The sequence below is a fragment of the Octopus sinensis genome, linkage group LG13 (genome assembly GCF_006345805.1).
Source record: "Octopus sinensis linkage group LG13, ASM634580v1, whole genome shotgun sequence".
In the NCBI taxonomy this organism is placed as follows: Eukaryota; Metazoa; Mollusca; class Cephalopoda; order Octopoda; family Octopodidae; genus Octopus; species Octopus sinensis.
The window spans coordinates 37238680-37256179 of NC_043009.1; the positions used below are offsets into that span (position 1 = coordinate 37238680).

The 17500-nt window shown below is 37.2% G+C and overlaps 1 protein-coding gene across 1 annotated transcript in view; it reads right to left on the reverse strand.

The window, feature by feature from the left end:
- LOC115218279 (trans-1,2-dihydrobenzene-1,2-diol dehydrogenase-like) overlaps window positions 1-17500 on the reverse strand; it is a 37424-nt gene that overhangs the window by 7445 nt on the left and 12479 nt on the right. The window contains exons 3-5 of the mRNA XM_036508320.1: window positions 4028-4191; window positions 2374-2623; window positions 491-615 (exon numbers count right to left, since the gene is read on the reverse strand). Of these exons, the coding sequence (XP_036364213.1) occupies window positions 491-615; window positions 2374-2623; window positions 4028-4191 (539 nt within the window). The remainder of the gene's footprint in view (window positions 1-490; window positions 616-2373; window positions 2624-4027; window positions 4192-17500) is intronic.

Here is a 17500-nt window from a genome sequence, read left to right on the forward strand (position 1 = left end):
TCAGTTTCCTGGTTTCTGTGGCGTATATGTTCCCCCCAGCTGGACGGGACGCCAGTCCATCGCAGCGTTACTAAAGAAACAGGAAGAGAGAGTGAGAGAAAGTTGTGGCGAAAGAGTACAACAGAGGTCGCCACCACCCACTGCCGGAGCATCGTGGAGCTTTTAGGTGTTTTCGGTCAATAAACACACTCAACGCCCGGTCTAGGAATCGAAACCGCGATCCTCCGATCGCGAGTCTGCTGCCCGAACCACTGGGCCATTGCGCCTCCCCTTTTATGCATGAAGACAATTTTTAGTTTGTTTATTTTAATTTTCTTTAATATTAATGTTATAAATGTTAGATTTAGTACAATAAATTAACCATTCAATAAATTTACTAAATTTTAAGTTTAGTACAACAGATTTGAATGTCATCCACTTTATTTCTAGATTAACAAACATTAAGTTACATTTCCAAAAATATTTATCTCTAAATCAAAGGATTACTTACGTAAATTTTGCCTTCAGTTCCATAAATATATGCATCAGTTCTTCCTGCCAACGTAGTATTAAAGGACAATGAAGCTCTGGCACCATCCTTATAAGTCAGAATGATATTGGCAGATAGATCAGTACCTTTTCCAGATGAAACAAGTAAACACATTTTCTTATTGGTTATTGTCACGCACAGACTGGCGTAATGCGGTGAGCTCGAAAACACGACTACTTTTGTTGGCATTTGAACAAAAACATACGTATATACTTACTTACATACATACATACATACATACATACATACATACATACATACATACATACATACATACATACATACATACATACATACATACATACATACATACATACATACATACATACATACGTACATACATGAGGATATGGAGCTTGCAAATCCAGTACTCAAGATTCAGTTTCAACTTCATACCTATTATTATTATTATTATTATATTATTATTATTATTATTATTATTATTATCATCATCATCATCATCATCATCATCATCATCATCATCATCATCATCATCATTATTATTATTATTATTATTATTATTATTATTATTATTATTATCATTATTATTATTATATTATTATTATATTATTATTATTATTATTATTATTACTGGAGCAACAAGATACATACCAACCCGTCTAGAGCAAAGTATGGCCGAACTTGCGATCTCGGGGAGAGAATAAAAATCTTTAATTCATATGCTACAAATGATCACGATATCTGGGACTATAAAAATCTGCAAGACCTTCTTATGATTTAAAGGGTGTATTTAAACGAAGAAATTACGAATAACGAGTACTGCACTTCTAAAAACGCGAATAAATGCCTATTTATATGCATGCAAATAGGTGACGAATTTCCTCTTAGATTAAATTATCCGTAGTTAGATCCTTTCTAAACTGAACTTTAAAATCTCTCTCAACCAAAGAAGTTCTAAATAAGGAAACCCTATGTGTAAAACTAACATTAGTAAATAGTGAGTATCCCAATAGGTTAGTAGATCAAGCCATTGAATAATAACAAAACAAATTCAATCACACTGTTATAAGAGACAGAGGACTGAACAAAAGTCCCTATACCATGCATATCGCATGCCGCCACAAGATTTGAAGAAGCAGCTGTTTGTAGCATGTTGAACAATCTTGTAGAGATCCCCTTGTTGGCTTTTAAATAATTTTTCTTAGTGGAAGCTCTGGTTCTTTCTTCAGCTATTTTTATTGTTGCAGAGGAATTATACTTGTTTGGAAAGAATTTTATCTGATATTGTGTATTGAAACAAATTTATGACGTTGTAAGAAATCTGCAATCTGGCTAGAGAAAATAACTCTTCGAGTATTTCATTGGAATATATTTTCTCTTGGTCATGTTGTAGATATATAATGAATGTCTTTGACACTGGTGCAAAATAAAACAAATATCGGTGTAACGTTATCCGTAGGATTTGAATGGCTGCCATAATCCTATTGCTATGCAATTCTTTTATATAACATTCACCAAAAGTATTGTGACTTTAAGTAGATGCCAGCATGTTATCCGAAACTCTAAAGTATGTAGTTGCGTTTCATTTTTTCCTATATTGACATGTATTTATTGATCAGCAATGATAAATTTGTTGAATTTGCTGCTTATTAAAGAATGTTGGGTCCTAGCATTGAAAACTCAGAAAAATGGTTTCTTGGACATTATTTATATCTTCTACTGGTTATCTTCTACTAGGTTATTTTCCTATGCCTCTAGGCACAAAAACATTAACAATTGAATAATGTGACAAAATTATAGAAAATAGAACTGTCAGTAAAATTATTAAAATCCCTAGAATAGGTATACAAGCAACAAGAAACCTTTATTAATGACACGCTTACCTGTTCCAGCAATTGTACCACAAGCAGTAATAGTTTCAGGTTTCTGTCTAAATATGAAGTTTGCAAGCCATATTGTATATACACCAATTTCCAACAGACCTCCACCACCCACGGAGCCTCGAGATATCTCTTCTTTTGAAAATATATCAACTAAGAAAGCCACATCTAAATAGCGTATCTTTCCTATGGTTCCAGAGTCGATTTCTTGCTTAATATTTTTGTAAGCCGGAAAGAAGTTGGACCACATAGCCTAAAATGAAAAGATTTATGTGAAAGGAGAAAAAGAGCAATAAAGCGATAAAGATAGCTCGGGATAAATAAAAACGAAGAAAAAGGAATAAAAAAAATAAGATATAAATAAAAGCGGTAAGAAAGACATAATAAACGATATATTTATTAGTTACTTCATGTGTTATGACCTCCAATATCTTCCCTAACTTCCAGCTTATTAAGTTTACTGCACATCCTTTCAACATACTATGCAGCATTTTTAGCGATGAAATTCCTCACTAACTATAGAATTCTATTTTAGTACACGCCACAATCAATATCATAAAACACTCCATTCACTATTTTGAGTGCGAAAAGGGCTGGGAATTGGTAGAAATATTAAAACGTCGGGAAAATACTCTGCAAGTTTCTTCACATTTTACTTCATCTCCCAAACGTAATTTTATTTCAGCCCAACGCACCGGTTACAGAGCCCCAATTCAGTCACATGACTGGCTTGAAACAGAAGCAAAATCGCTCACAATCACACCCTATCACCATAAAAAAGTAAGGATAGGCGCAGTAGTGGCTGTGTGGTAAGTAGCTTGCTTACCAACCACATGGTTCCGGGTTCAGTCCCACTGCGTGGCATCTTGGGCAAGTGTCTTCAACTATAGCCTCGGGCCAACCAAAGCCTTGTGAGTGGATTTGGTAGACGGAAACTGAAAGAAGCCCGTCGTATATATGTATGTATATATATGTTTGTGTGTCTGTGTTTGTCCCCCTGGCATTGCTTGACAACCGATGCTGGTGTGTTTACGTCCTCGTCACTTAGCGGTTCGGCAAAAAAGACCGATGGAATAAGTACTGGGCTTACAAAGAATAAGTCCTGGGGTCGATTTGCTCGACTAAAGGCGGTGCTCCAGCATGGCCGCAGTCAAATGACTGAAACAAGTAAAAGAGTAAAGAGTATACAATCGATAATGTAGTCTTAATGGTTAGGGATATTCGGTTCGCGATTGTAAGCTCGTGAGTTCGATTCCTGGCGGGGCCTTGTGTGTATTGAGTAAGACGCCACCTTATTTCACATAGCTCCTTTCCACTTAGCTGGCAAAAATTAGTAGTACCTTTATTTCGAAGGACCAGTCTCGTTACATTCTGTGTCACGCTTAATCTCCCAAAGAACTACGTTAAGGGCACGTGTGTTTATGGAGTGCTCAACCACTCACACATAAATTCCACAAGGAGGTTGTTCTTGTGTCCGGATCAACTGGACCGGTCGTCATCGCAACCGGCAGAGTGCTAGCTATAACCATCTATAAAATATAACAGAAAAGGTCAAGGTCGGGAAGATTTTGATCATGGATCTACTCCATTAAGGCTGATGTGGGGCGAAACAACGAAACTATGTCAAAATACTTAACTTTAGTATTAAAAGACATACCTCCATGAAAAAAATTTTCTTTGACTTTGCAAGTTCGATAATGTCTTTTGTCTCCTTTGTGTTCTGACCGTAGGCTTTCTCACACAGAACAGGCTTGCCATTGTTAAGCATAATGACGGAAAGAGGATGATGGAAACGGTTGATGGAAGAAACGTACACCAAATCTATGGGAAAGATGGAATAAAATTCATTTTTTCTTGCTACCAAAGCAATACATATAAGTGTGTTTGTGTGTGTGTGTGTATGTGTGTGTGTGTGTGTGTGTGTGTGTATGTGTGTGTGTGTGTGTGTGTGTGTGTGTGTGTGTGTGTGTGCTGCTTTCTTCCAAGGAATCTAGCGCTCTTAGCTTAGTTTTTCCTTGGGGCTGGCCAGATTGGAGCAATCTCGAGAGTATAACCAGCCGAAATTGCAAAGATAATTTGGAACTCGACTGAGGAAAGAAATCTCCGAGTGACCCGTCCTTGTTTTCTCCCCCTTTTTGTATCACCTGTCTGGATGTATTGCGTTCTTGTCACATTTTTGTATTTTATATGTGTGTGTGTGTGTATTTATGTATGTATGTATGTATGTACATGTATATATGTATGTGAATAATTATATACATACATATACAGACACACACACACACACACACACACACACACACACACATATATATATATATTAAAGCTATAAGGAATAGCATGCAAATATTGCATTGGAAAGCCGGTGGGTCTCGAACCTACATCATCTATAGATGGAGAGATGTTCTAAAATTGGTCCAAAGCAATCCTTACAATATCTCTATACAGTTGAGTAACTTTATTATTACCAATGCCAATTATGTTGTTGATGTCAACAATTTCATAAAGTTTTCTGAGAACAGTGATTGGAGAAGTTCATGACATACAGCTATAAAGAATAGCAAGCAAAGATTCAGTTAAAAAAACTGTTTTGAGTAAAAAGAAATCGAAATGTTGCTTTGGTCCAATGATAGAAAATCTTTCATGTCAACAGGAGATATGGGTTAGAGCCCCACAGGCAGTATTTGATTTTTTTATATCCAAAGAGTTTTTCACCCTAATTTTAACGTGCTATTCTTTACAGATGATGAGCTTCGAGAGCCACTATTGCAAAATTCATATGACATCAACAATATATATATATATATATATGTGTGTGTGTGTGTGTGTGTGTGTGTGTGTGTGTGTGTGTGTGTGTGTGTGTGTGTGTGTGTGTGTGCAAATTTATATACATACGAACACACAACTAAATATACATTTATATAGATTGTTAGGTAGGTAGGTGTGTGTGTGTGTCTGTGTTTGTGTTTCCATGCGTGAGTTGTTTTACTTTTCTCTCATGAAAACTCTCCCTTCTGCTACTCAACTCTAAAGAATCAGATCTTATCATTGCTCAATGAAGTCAGCTAGCACGCATTGCTTAGGAAAGCAAAACAACGATAGCTGTATGATCAATGTAGCAGTTAGATCAGTAGTTATGTGCTTCAACATTAAATTATCTGGAATTGTTCACTCAGAGGTAAACTTAAATTGATAATTTTCTAAGCTTATATTGAAGCAAATCTGTCGTGAGGTATTGTCAAAAATAGAAACACCGACACAATAGACAAACATTGTTCATTGTCCTCAGTTATTTATTATTTGGCCATAGAGATCATATTTCAGAAAAATATAAAAATATGAACGGCTAATAACAAAGAACACTATTTCTCAGCTGAACCATTTTACATTCAACAGGATTGTGAGTAGATATATTAATACTTTGCGAAGATCAAATATATCAAACTGGACAGTCTTTTGAAGCAAAAATAAAGCCGTTTTGTCATTATCGGCTGATTTTGCCATGGAAAGGGACCAACTGTGAAGACTGACCAGTATTATATACTCGGCATTTCCTTTGTTGCGGAAATTGAAGAGGATATCGAAGAGGCCTCTGTGTAGTGTGCGTGTATGTATGTATGCATGTATGTATGTATATATGTATGTATGTATGTATGCATGCATGTATGTATGTATGCATGTATGTATGTATATATGTATGTATGTATGTATGCATGTATGTATGTATGTATGTATGTATGTATGTGTGTACGTATGTACGTATGTATGTATGTATGTATGTATGCATGTATGTCACTATTCAGCTTCATTTCAAGATTTCGTGTCGATAGAGAAAAAGCTGGTATCTAACCTAGACCCAAGGCTCCTTGGAATTTCAACAATATCAACAAGATATTTTTGCATGTATATGTGTATAAGTGCAGTATTTAGAGTCCGTGTATGTGCAGATTTGTATGTTTTGTTTTATGCGTGTATTCTCATGCATATAGTTGCATGTCTGGACATGCGCATATATACTTAAATGATAAACTTCTGGAAAGTTTTACAGATTTTTACAGTTCCAGTTATGACCTGGATCTGTACAATTCGAATCAACTTTCTCCTTTTGAGAAGCCTTTTTTCTCAAGATTGGTACTTAGGAAGTGCGTTACACATCCCGGTGCTTCATATGTATGTATGTATGTATGTATGTGTATGTATGTATGTATGTATGTATGTGCATGGATGTATGCGTGAAATAATAATAATAATAATAATAATAATAATAATAGTAATAATAATAATAATAATAATAATAATAATAATAATAATAATAATAATGATGATGATGATGATGATGATGATGATGATGATGATGATAATAATAATAATAATAATAATAATAATAATAATAATATAATAATAATAATAACAATAATGGCTTCAAATTTTGGCAGATGGCCAGTAATTTGGAAGTCCTACCTCCGCCAAAATTTTGGGGAAGGGGCTAGTAGATTACATCTACTCCAGTGCTCTAGTGGTACTTATTTTATCGACCCCGAGGTATGAAAGGCAAAGTCGAACTCAGAGGAATTAGAACTAAGAGAGAAAAGACGGACGAACTGCTGCTAAGCATTTTCCCCGGCGTGCTAACGACTCTGCCAGTTCGCCGCCTTAGTAATAATAATAATAATAATGATGATGATAATGATAATAATAATAATAATAATAATAATAATAATAATAATAATAATAATAATAATAATACCAGCAATTTTCGCGGGTGAGAGAAGTTAATCAATACCATCGAATCAAGTATTTGGCCAGTCTTATCAATCTGGAAAGTATGAAAGGCGAAATTGATCTGCAGGATTTGAACTCAGAACGTAAGACGCTGGAACACTTGCCGCAAGACATTTTTTACGATACGTAAACGATTCTGCTAACTCGCAGCTTTTATTAAATTCTAATTCTTAAAGCGTGGAAACCACTCCTAAACGTGTGTTTTGCTCATGGCAGCATCCTTGTAAGCTGTTTGAAGCATGACAACCGTTTCGGCTGCCGTTTTCCTCAGCAGAAAACAGAATTTCACGGAAGCACGCTGTTCCTTCGTTTCAGGCATCGCAAAAATCGACGAACAGGGGAGAAGCACTGAAAAACGAAGACGCACTACGTGGCAGTACGAACGCACAGGACGACGCCGGTCGGCAGACTGATGCTGAGGGTCGCCTCAAGTGGCTTCTAGCGGCGGAAGCCTGAACTACAACGGGCTTGTCCCACAGAGAACGTTTCCGGTTACTTTTGGGTACTTCCTCGTATACCCAAGTATTGATTTCTATTTCTCCTTTTCTGTTTGTTCCACCAGATTTGCGTTTGTGTGTGTGTGTGAGAGAGATCGCGTGTGTATTTTCTTCATGTGTGTGTCTATGTAAATGTATATATATGTCTGTATGTATATTTATGTGTGTGTATTTATCTGTATATGTATGTTGGCACATTTTGACCTCATCTGTACACCTGCTTCCATTCATAAGTGTTTTTTCCATATTCCTATTCATCCATTTTTCATTTTATTCATCAATTTTATCTCGTTTTATTTCTCTGATTTGACTTACATACCGCCACCCTTGCGGCTGTAACAAAATTTCGCTATATCTGTGTGTGGGGGGATGCATTCGTGTGTGCGTACGTGTGTCTCTATGCGACTGTATGAATGTGTGTGCGTGAGTGTGTCCGTTCACGTACTTAAGATAGTTCTGTCGTCAGGTGTAACTTTTATCAGCAAACCTTCCACCACCGCCACGATTACTCTCACTCGAAACACTTCTTTTACCACCACCAGCCTTCACACCTTCGCCTTCACCCTAGCAACACCAACACGTTCACTCTCACTTCCGTCACTGCCATCACTGTCTAATATATCGCCATCAATTTCGTTGATTTTCTTGCATTTCATTCAAACAAATATCTTGAAGATATGTTCGAACTTATTACCGACGTGAATCTAACAACCTGCTGACACAGATAGTTACCAACTTATCAGTAATGCTGTTAAAATAAAGTACATGCTCTTGTCACTCAATGTAGCCATCACGATCCCCTCCATAGATGAAAATGTGTCTATCCTGCGAGAGATTTTATCCACGAAGAATACATTTGGGAAATTCTCATGGAGAACAATCTTAAGGAAGACACACAAAAAGGAAGAACTTATAGTAATGTCAATGACCACCTCAAATCTGCAATATTCGATTTAGCAGCTTCCTGGAAGGCACTCAAGACTGTCACTCAAGCTAAAAACTTTCCGTATGATTTTGATGGATCTGAGACAAAGGATTTTCATCGTATGTTTCAGAGTGAAGGTGAAACAGGTATTACATACGATGGCGTTAGAATCTGGATTGAAGTCGCAGAGGGTGGCACAGGATACCAAGCGTTAACAGGAGAAATAGCGGAAGAAGTTCTCGTTGGTGACAGCAGAGCTGATGAGGATGATGACGAAAACAAAATATTGTTCAAGAAATATACACAGGCATGGTTGTGTGGTTAAGATATTCGCTTTGCAACTGCCTAGATTCGGGTTCAGTACCACTGCGCGGCATCATTGGCAAGTGTCTTCTATTATATCATCAGATTGACAAATGGCTTATGAGTGAATTTCGTAGACGGAAACTGTCCATATGCAAAATGGTCCAACTTACATAGAATAGAAATGATATCGAGAATTAAAAGGGTTTAAGAAAAGTATTACAAACCCAACAGTTGTTTCTGGGGGCTCGGTGGTCCAAAATCATCATCATCATTGTTCGACGGTGGTCGAGACAATGGAATTTACTATGCTACGCCAGACTTCACGGTCCATCATGGCATTACGGAGGTCCTGTTGCTGGATGCCTGTATCTCTGGAGATTACATCAGGGTAGGAGAGTGTGCGCCCTCTGGCATTGCGAGTAGATGGCTTCCAGAGGAGGAGAGTAGAAATTACCTCTTTTTCAGCTCTACAACAATGTCCAGCAAACTGGACTCTCCTACCTTTCACAAGAGATGACACAGGTGGTAGTTTCTCATATATTTGCATTTTGGTTGGATGGCGCCTCCACGAGAGAATTTGAGCTCTCATAAGGAGGCGAGTGTAGGTTCAATCCAACCGCCTCTCAAGCTTCTTTGATAACGTCCAGGTTTCTGAGCCATATAGTAGAATTGGTTCGACTGTGGCTTTGAAGATTTCAAGTTTGAAGTCTCTACTTAGATTTGATGACCAGATCTTATGCATGTCATTACAGGCTGACCAGGCCATACCCTTTCTAGTTAGAAAGTCTTTTCCAGATGATGATATGTATGACCCAAGATATTTGTAATCAGAAACCATATTTAAGGGCGCATTGTTGAGAGTATGGATGATGCAATCACTGTTGGACAGGCACTTGTTTATATATTCAGTCTTGGCCTCATTGAGGTAAAGACCTACACAATTTGAGGCTTGTTCGAGAGATTGTAAAAGTGACTGGGCATTGGAGAGAGAATCACTGATAAGAGCGATGTCGTCAGCAAAGTCAGTGTCTGCCAAGTATTCAGCTAGGTGTCTGGAACTTCTTCTTGGTTTTATTTCAAAGGCCTTGCCAGAGATGGTATCAACTGACATACGTAGCACATAGTCAACGACAATGATGAAAAGAAATGGGGCGAGTGTGTCTCCCTGCAGTATTCCGGCTTTGATTGAGAAAGATGATGTTTCTCCGTCAGGGGTTAAGATGGTTGAAGACGTATCTGTGTAGAGGACCTTGATGGCAGAAATGATTTTGTCTGGTATCCCATAGAGCTTAAGGATTTCAAACATCTTGTACCTATCTATCCAAAATAATGCTTGTAGATTGATTCCATCGTCGGATGAGACGAGCCTCCGTCTTCAGGGACAGATCTAACGTTTGAGGTGTTGAAAGAAATAAGTTCAACACAAATGTATATGTGTATGTCGCCATTTTAAAATGTATATCTTACTGTTTCTCTACCAGTTGAGAATTGTAACAGTTATTAGCACTGACTTTAGCAGTTAGAACTAATTCCTGGTCATATTCACGACGGTCAACATTATTTGTTGCATTCAGGCAAAACTGAGCGTTTTTGTCATCATTACACGCCTGACAAACATCGATTCAGTGGCAACAGATCATTTTCTGTCGGATACCAAACAGTCGATGACGATTAGGTAAAGCAATGAAACGAACTCATCATAAGCAAGGTTTTATCTTATGTTTTATTCCATATTTGCTTGTACGGTATATCTTAAGACGGAGCAGTCCTAGCCTGAATTTATTCTTATTAATTCTTACTTGGGCTCTGAACAATACCTCATTCAAAATCATGTCGTGTGCGTAAAAACAGCCAAACGTGCGCGCGGACACGTACATGAGAGAATGAAAGTTCTTGGTAGTGTACAGTAAAATGCATTGATACTGATGGAAACAACAGTCACAAATAATGGCGATGTCTTTTCTTTATATACAAATATAAAGCGTCTTCATTTTTCTAACAATGATCCAATACTCTTTACTACTTTTTCTTCACGACCAAAACTATTCGGTTCCTAATACACCCACGCACACACACACGCGCGCGCGCGCGCATGCATATATACATACTACATACATATGTGCATGAACACACACAAATATATATATATATATAATATATATATATATATATATATATATATATATATATATTCGTGTGTGTTGCGTTCCATTACTTGATAAATGAAAAAATGTATAAACAAACGACCTAACGTATATTGAATGTAAAGACGAACGGAAGACACATATATCATCTCAACCCCGTTAGCACAAATTATCACCGGTACCACTGCACCCACCGCTATTATTGCTTCCACCTCTGCCACGGCATCCACCTCCATCACATCAAATATATAAAGATGTATATGCTTTACATAGTTATAGGATATTTTTCATTGCTTATCGACCTATGAGTAATTATAAACGTTAATTGACTGAAAAGGATTAGAGGCATTATTCTGGATGATATTTCAGAGAATGAAAAATAAACCCACGCCATAATTATTTAAACTCTAAGAAATTCAGAACATTATGGCCGAATGAACATGATAATCACAGTTAAATTTTGGTTTCATTGAAAGATCAGTTGTGAACACGCTTACACGAGCAGATATTTACAATTTCACAGAAACTGAAAGATTTTAATACATATTGGCCGCGGGAAATCTGTATGATAAAAACTAAAGTAAAAAGAATATAATTCTCCAAAGTTTATGCACAAATCTGGATAACAAAATCGTTGTTGCAGGAAAATGTTTAATTGTATGTATGTGCGTGTGCCCACGCATGTGTGTTTATGTGAAGTTATGAAAGCAATTTAACATTAGACTGCAGGATTACTCAATACTTTTTAGTAGAGTACCCATGAGATTGGAGAGGAAGTCCTGTTACATTTTTGACATGAAAACTATGAGGATACTTTTCCTATACTTACGGTGCAATAAACATTAATTTTTACTAGCTAATATTTTCTTTTGTTTTCTTTGCATAATACTTCATACCATAGGGATTAAATTCGTATTGATTTTATTATTTTATGATGAGTCTAGATCTGAGCATATCAAACACAGCATGCTGTATGAATTCAAAAAGGACTCTAGAGCAACAGAAGCAGTAAGGAATATTCGCTCTCTCTATGGAAATAAGCCTTAAGTTTCCGGACCTGCCAACCTTGGTTTGGCCCGTTTCGTTCTGGGAATTTTTCTCTTGCAGACTCCTCTCGATCTGGACAAACAAGTTCTCTCAATATCAGCCTTCTGAAAACCATCATAAAACACGATGAAGTAGGAAACATGTTAAAACTTGGTCGGTAGGACCTTCATCATCTAACTGCTTCGTAGCTTAATCAAAGCGTTGTCATCTGCTCATTATTGAAAATTAGGCTCGCTACCAAAACATTCCTGGGTAGAATCATCATGAGAAATGAAAAGTGGTCCGTCTATAATTATATCCAATGTAAACGTTAATGGTTAGTACCCAAGGAAAATGCAGAACCTATTTCCACACCAAGACCACCCCCGAAAAAAGTTATACTCTGTATTTGATGGAATATAAATGTTAAACAAAAACGAAACAGTTAATGCGGAGATATATTGTTGTCAATTAGAAGCATTAGAGAAAAGCATCTATTATTGGTCAATCATTAAAGAATATTGCTTTAACACGATAATGCAAGACAACATATTGCAAAAGCTATCGGAAAAAGATTGTGGCACTAAATATGGAAGTTTTGTTTCAACTTCTTTATTCTCCTAACTTGCATAGCAACATTGTTTGGAGGGCCAAGTCACTCAGAAAAAGAGTGACACTAAATATGTTTTACCTCAAGCTTCTTACTCCTCCACCACCACCACCACGCTCCCTTTGACTAATATGTTTCCAGATCATTCCAACATTATTTGGAGGGCGCAGGAGTGGCTCTGTGGTAAGTAGCTTGCTTACCAACCACATGGTTCCGGGTTCATTCCCACTAAGTGGCATCTTGGGCAAGTGTCTTCTACTATAGCTTCGGGCCGACCAAAACCTTGTGAGTGGCTTTGGTAGACGGAAACTGAAAGAAGCCCGTCGTATATATGTATATGTGTATACATATATATATATATATACGTGTGTGTGTGTGTTTGTGTGTGTGTGTATGTGTGTGTGTGTGTGTGTGTGTGTGTGTGTGTGTGTGTGTGTGTGTGTGCGTTTGTGTGTCTGTGTTTGTCCCCCAACATCGCTTGATAATCGATGCTGGTGTGTTTACATCCCCGTAACTTAGCGTTTCGGCAAAAGAGACCGATAGAATAAGTACTAGGCTTACAAAGAATAAGTCCTGGGGTCGATTCGCTCGACTAAATGCCGTGCTCCAGCATGGCCGCAGTCAAATGACTGAAAGAAGTAAAAGAGAGTAAAAGAATAAAAGAAGGAAAACAATTTATAAATTGTGAAGAGTTAAGAATGGTATTGAGTGTTTATTTGCTTCGAACCATCAAGAATTTTATGTCCGAAGGAGTAACAATTTGTCAAATAAATGGGATTATGCTAACAATAATGAAGGGACATATTATTGTGATTAAATGTATCAATTTAGACCAAGGAAGCATTTCTCTCATTCCCATCTTGAAATGCGAAAGGACTTTCTTTCCAAAGGTTTATTGGTTTTTATCAAGAAAATGTTGGCAATAAAAATGTAGGTGCCGGCGTGGCTATGTGGTAAGAAGCTTGCTCCCACCCACATGGCTCCAGTTTCAGTCCCACTGCGTGACAAGTGTCTTCTACTATAGCCTCGGGACGACCAAAGACTTATGAGTGGATTTGGTAGGCGAAAACTGAAAGAAACCCGTCGTATATATATATATTGATACGAGTAGGTCAACTGGTAAACAACTGCTTTTGACCTACTTTGCTGGCTTGGAGTCTGGAAGTCTACAATCTAAAGTTATTGTCCTTTGTTCTGTCAGATTCACGAAAGAGTGATGGCTTTTGGAAATACCCCTACCCTTTTGCCGGTCAGGGAAGGGTCAAGGAAACTACCCTATAAAAAAAGGCAGGAGCTGTGAGTCTGTCAGTCAGTTCAGCCGGAGAAATTGAGGTGGTAACAAGGCAGATGGGATTACGATGGAAGCGGCCAGTTGAGAAAGACAGACACACAATCTGAGAGATGATAAGCGAGAGCGTGACAGTGACAGCGTTGAGAAAGACAGACACAGAGGACTGAGAGCGAAGATGGGATTACGGCTTGAGGCGGCGACGGCTATTATAGTAGGAATTGAAACGGTATGTGTTGTTGAGTTGTGTTGAAATGTAAAAGAATTGATATGTGAATTAAGTAAAAGACTTGCTGATGTGTTATAAAGAACAGTGCTAAAGAGACTTTAAAAGAAGGAGAAATACTTTGAACTGTAACGTGAATTGTTGTGATTTGAACATTGTATAATGTATTGAACTGTTCTGATTGGACTGTAACGTATCGTGAACATTATTTGATCTGAACTTATTTGTCTATGAACATTGTATATTGTATCTGCATGTTTGAATGCTTTGATTTGTTGTATACCTGATGTAACTGGGTTTTATTTGATGTTGTAATAATTGTTATAAACCGTTGTTAAATGTAACCAATTGCCTTCCGCCGTTTCTCTTTGTGTCTCTTCTTCCTACTGTTGTTGTTGTTGTTGTTTAGTATCTCCGGTCGCCGGTTTCGCTGCTGCCATTCTTCCCCGCCGAATTCTCTCCTTTCCGTGGCGAACTCTTCCCCGATCGATCGAGCCGGTCAATCGTCGTCGCTCGACTTGGTAGGGTCCCGGGTTGAGCAACGGCAGGTTCGTAACAATATATATATATCTATATATATATATATATAATATATATTATATATATATATATATATATATATATATATATATACATATATCTATATATATACACACACATATATATATTGGAAGGTTTGGAGATGATGTACAGTATTTATTTTAGACAGAAAAGACGTACTCAGAATATATATATATACTATAATATATATATATATATATATCTATATATATATATATTATATATATTATATATCTATATATATATATCTATATATAATATATAGTATATATATATATATATATAATCTATATATATAATAATATATATATATAGATTATATATATATATATATATATATATATTATATTATCGTATATATATATATATATATATATATATATATATTATATTCTATATATATATATATATATATAATGTATGCGTGAGGGCGTGGCTTAGTGGTTAGGGCATCGGCTCATGATCGTAGGTTGTGAGTTCGATTCCGGCGACCGTTGTGTCCTTGAGCAAGACGCTTTATTTCACGTTGCTCCAGTCCACTCAGCTGGCAAAAATGAGTTGTACTTGTATTTCAAAGGGTCAGCCTTGTCACTCTCTGTGTCACGCTGATTATCCCCGAGAACTACGTTAGGGACCGTGTCTGTGGAATGCTAGGGCCTTTGCACGTTAATTTCACAGCAAGCTGTTCCGATTATCGTATCAGCTGGGACCCTCGTCGTCGTAACCGGCGGAGTCTTTTATATGTATGCATGTATATGTGTGTATGTATGTATGTATGTATGTATATATATATATATATATATATCTATATATATATATATATATCTATATAATATATATGTATGTATGTATATGTGTGTATTTGTCCCCCCACCATCATCTAACAACCCACGTTGGTGTGTTTACGTCCCTCTAACTTAGCAGTTCGGCAAAAGGGAAGGATAGAATAAGTACTAGGTTTGCAAAGAATAAGTGCTGGGATCGATTCGTTCGACTAAAGGCGGTGCTCCACCAAGACCGCAGTCAAATGACTGAAACTAGTAAAAGAAGGATTTCGAATTTCCATTTGATGACGGCTGATAAGCAAAACCTCCGAAGTCATTGTGAACCCTTTATTGCAAAACATACATACATACATACATATATACATCACGTGTCACTAAAGAATATTATAGCCGAATAAAGAAAATTTGGACCGCGGAACACTCTGCATTCAATAAAACAGTGGCCTACAACGTGTTTTTGGTGCCAGTACTCATACCAATATTTGGGCTGCTAGACTGGACACTTGATGAGATCCAAGCCATTGTGGTGAAAACTCAGAAGATACTAACAAGCTCACATAATTTCCGCATCAACAGTGATGTAAGCCGTCTTTATCTAAAACGAAAACAAGACGGCAGAGGCTTAACATCGATCCAAACTGCCTTTGACTGTCGTATCATATCCCTTCAGCAACATCTTTTAACCATCAAGTGTCGAAGTGAATCCCTTGACCAAGTTTGCATACATGAGGCCGATAACAGCATTAGACTTGGCGGGCAGCTCTTTGAGCAGCATTCTCTGTTTGATAACCTTAATTACATCCCCAAAAAAGTCGCACGTCTCTACTGCAACATACCATCACATGAAAGGATGAGCTTATATCAGTGGAAGACTAATGCATGGATATGTTAGTAGAAAGCTCCAAGGTGATAGTAACATTGATCATTAAAGCAGTCTATCATGGACCAATAACCGGATTACTAACTCCCACTTTGAAAGGTATGTGTTTGCAATACAGGAACAGGAAATATCAAATACCTGATGCTCAAAAGGGACAGAGATGCAGGAAAAGCCGTTAAATGTGACAACCGATGCAGACCTTGTGGGGTTAACACCGAAGATATCACCCACATCATAAGCAGTTGTCCTAAAAATGTCATCTCTGTATTATCTACCCATAAAACATGAAATCCGTCGTAAGGATATCTCCGAGGACAAAGAAATAAGAACCCACAGTATGGTAGAAGCCATAGCCACTCATAATAAAAGGAGTACGGGTGGAATGTACCAGTGACTCAATAAAATCCAAACACAGGAGACTTGACATAATGAGTTGGGATAAGAAGAGAAACTGTATACAGTTGTGGAAATTAGCTGCCCAGCGGATGTTAACATAAAGCTGAAGATCAGTGAAAAATAGAATACCTACACTGAACTATGGAGAAATCTGAAGTTACCTTATCCAGATTACAAGTTCAGGTTTATACCTGTAATTATTGGGGCACTGGGATATGTAACACACTGCCTAAATACCAACCTTGAGAAATTAGGCTTCTCAAAACCAGAAAGGAGAAAGCTGATTCGAAGACTACAGATCCAAATGATAAACTTCTGAAAAGTTTTATACATACGCACGCATGCATACACACGAACGCACGCACACACGCACATACGCATACGCACGCACACACTCACCCACATACGCATACGCACGCACGCACACATGACAGACCTTTGTACATTTTTTACGTTCCAAATTTCACTAAGTTGTTGGCCAACCTCCAAAATGTGACGGTATATAATTTAGAATTTATATAATTAAAGTTATATTCTTGACTAAATGTTCAAACATTATTTACTTTCGGCTCTCAATAGACTTTATTCAAATCATGCTTAAAGTCAACAAAATAAAAACGTGTAAATCATCTGCACAATGTTACAAACCAATAATTAGAAAGCAAATCCACAACAATGTTGTAACGACAATATTTGGCGAAACA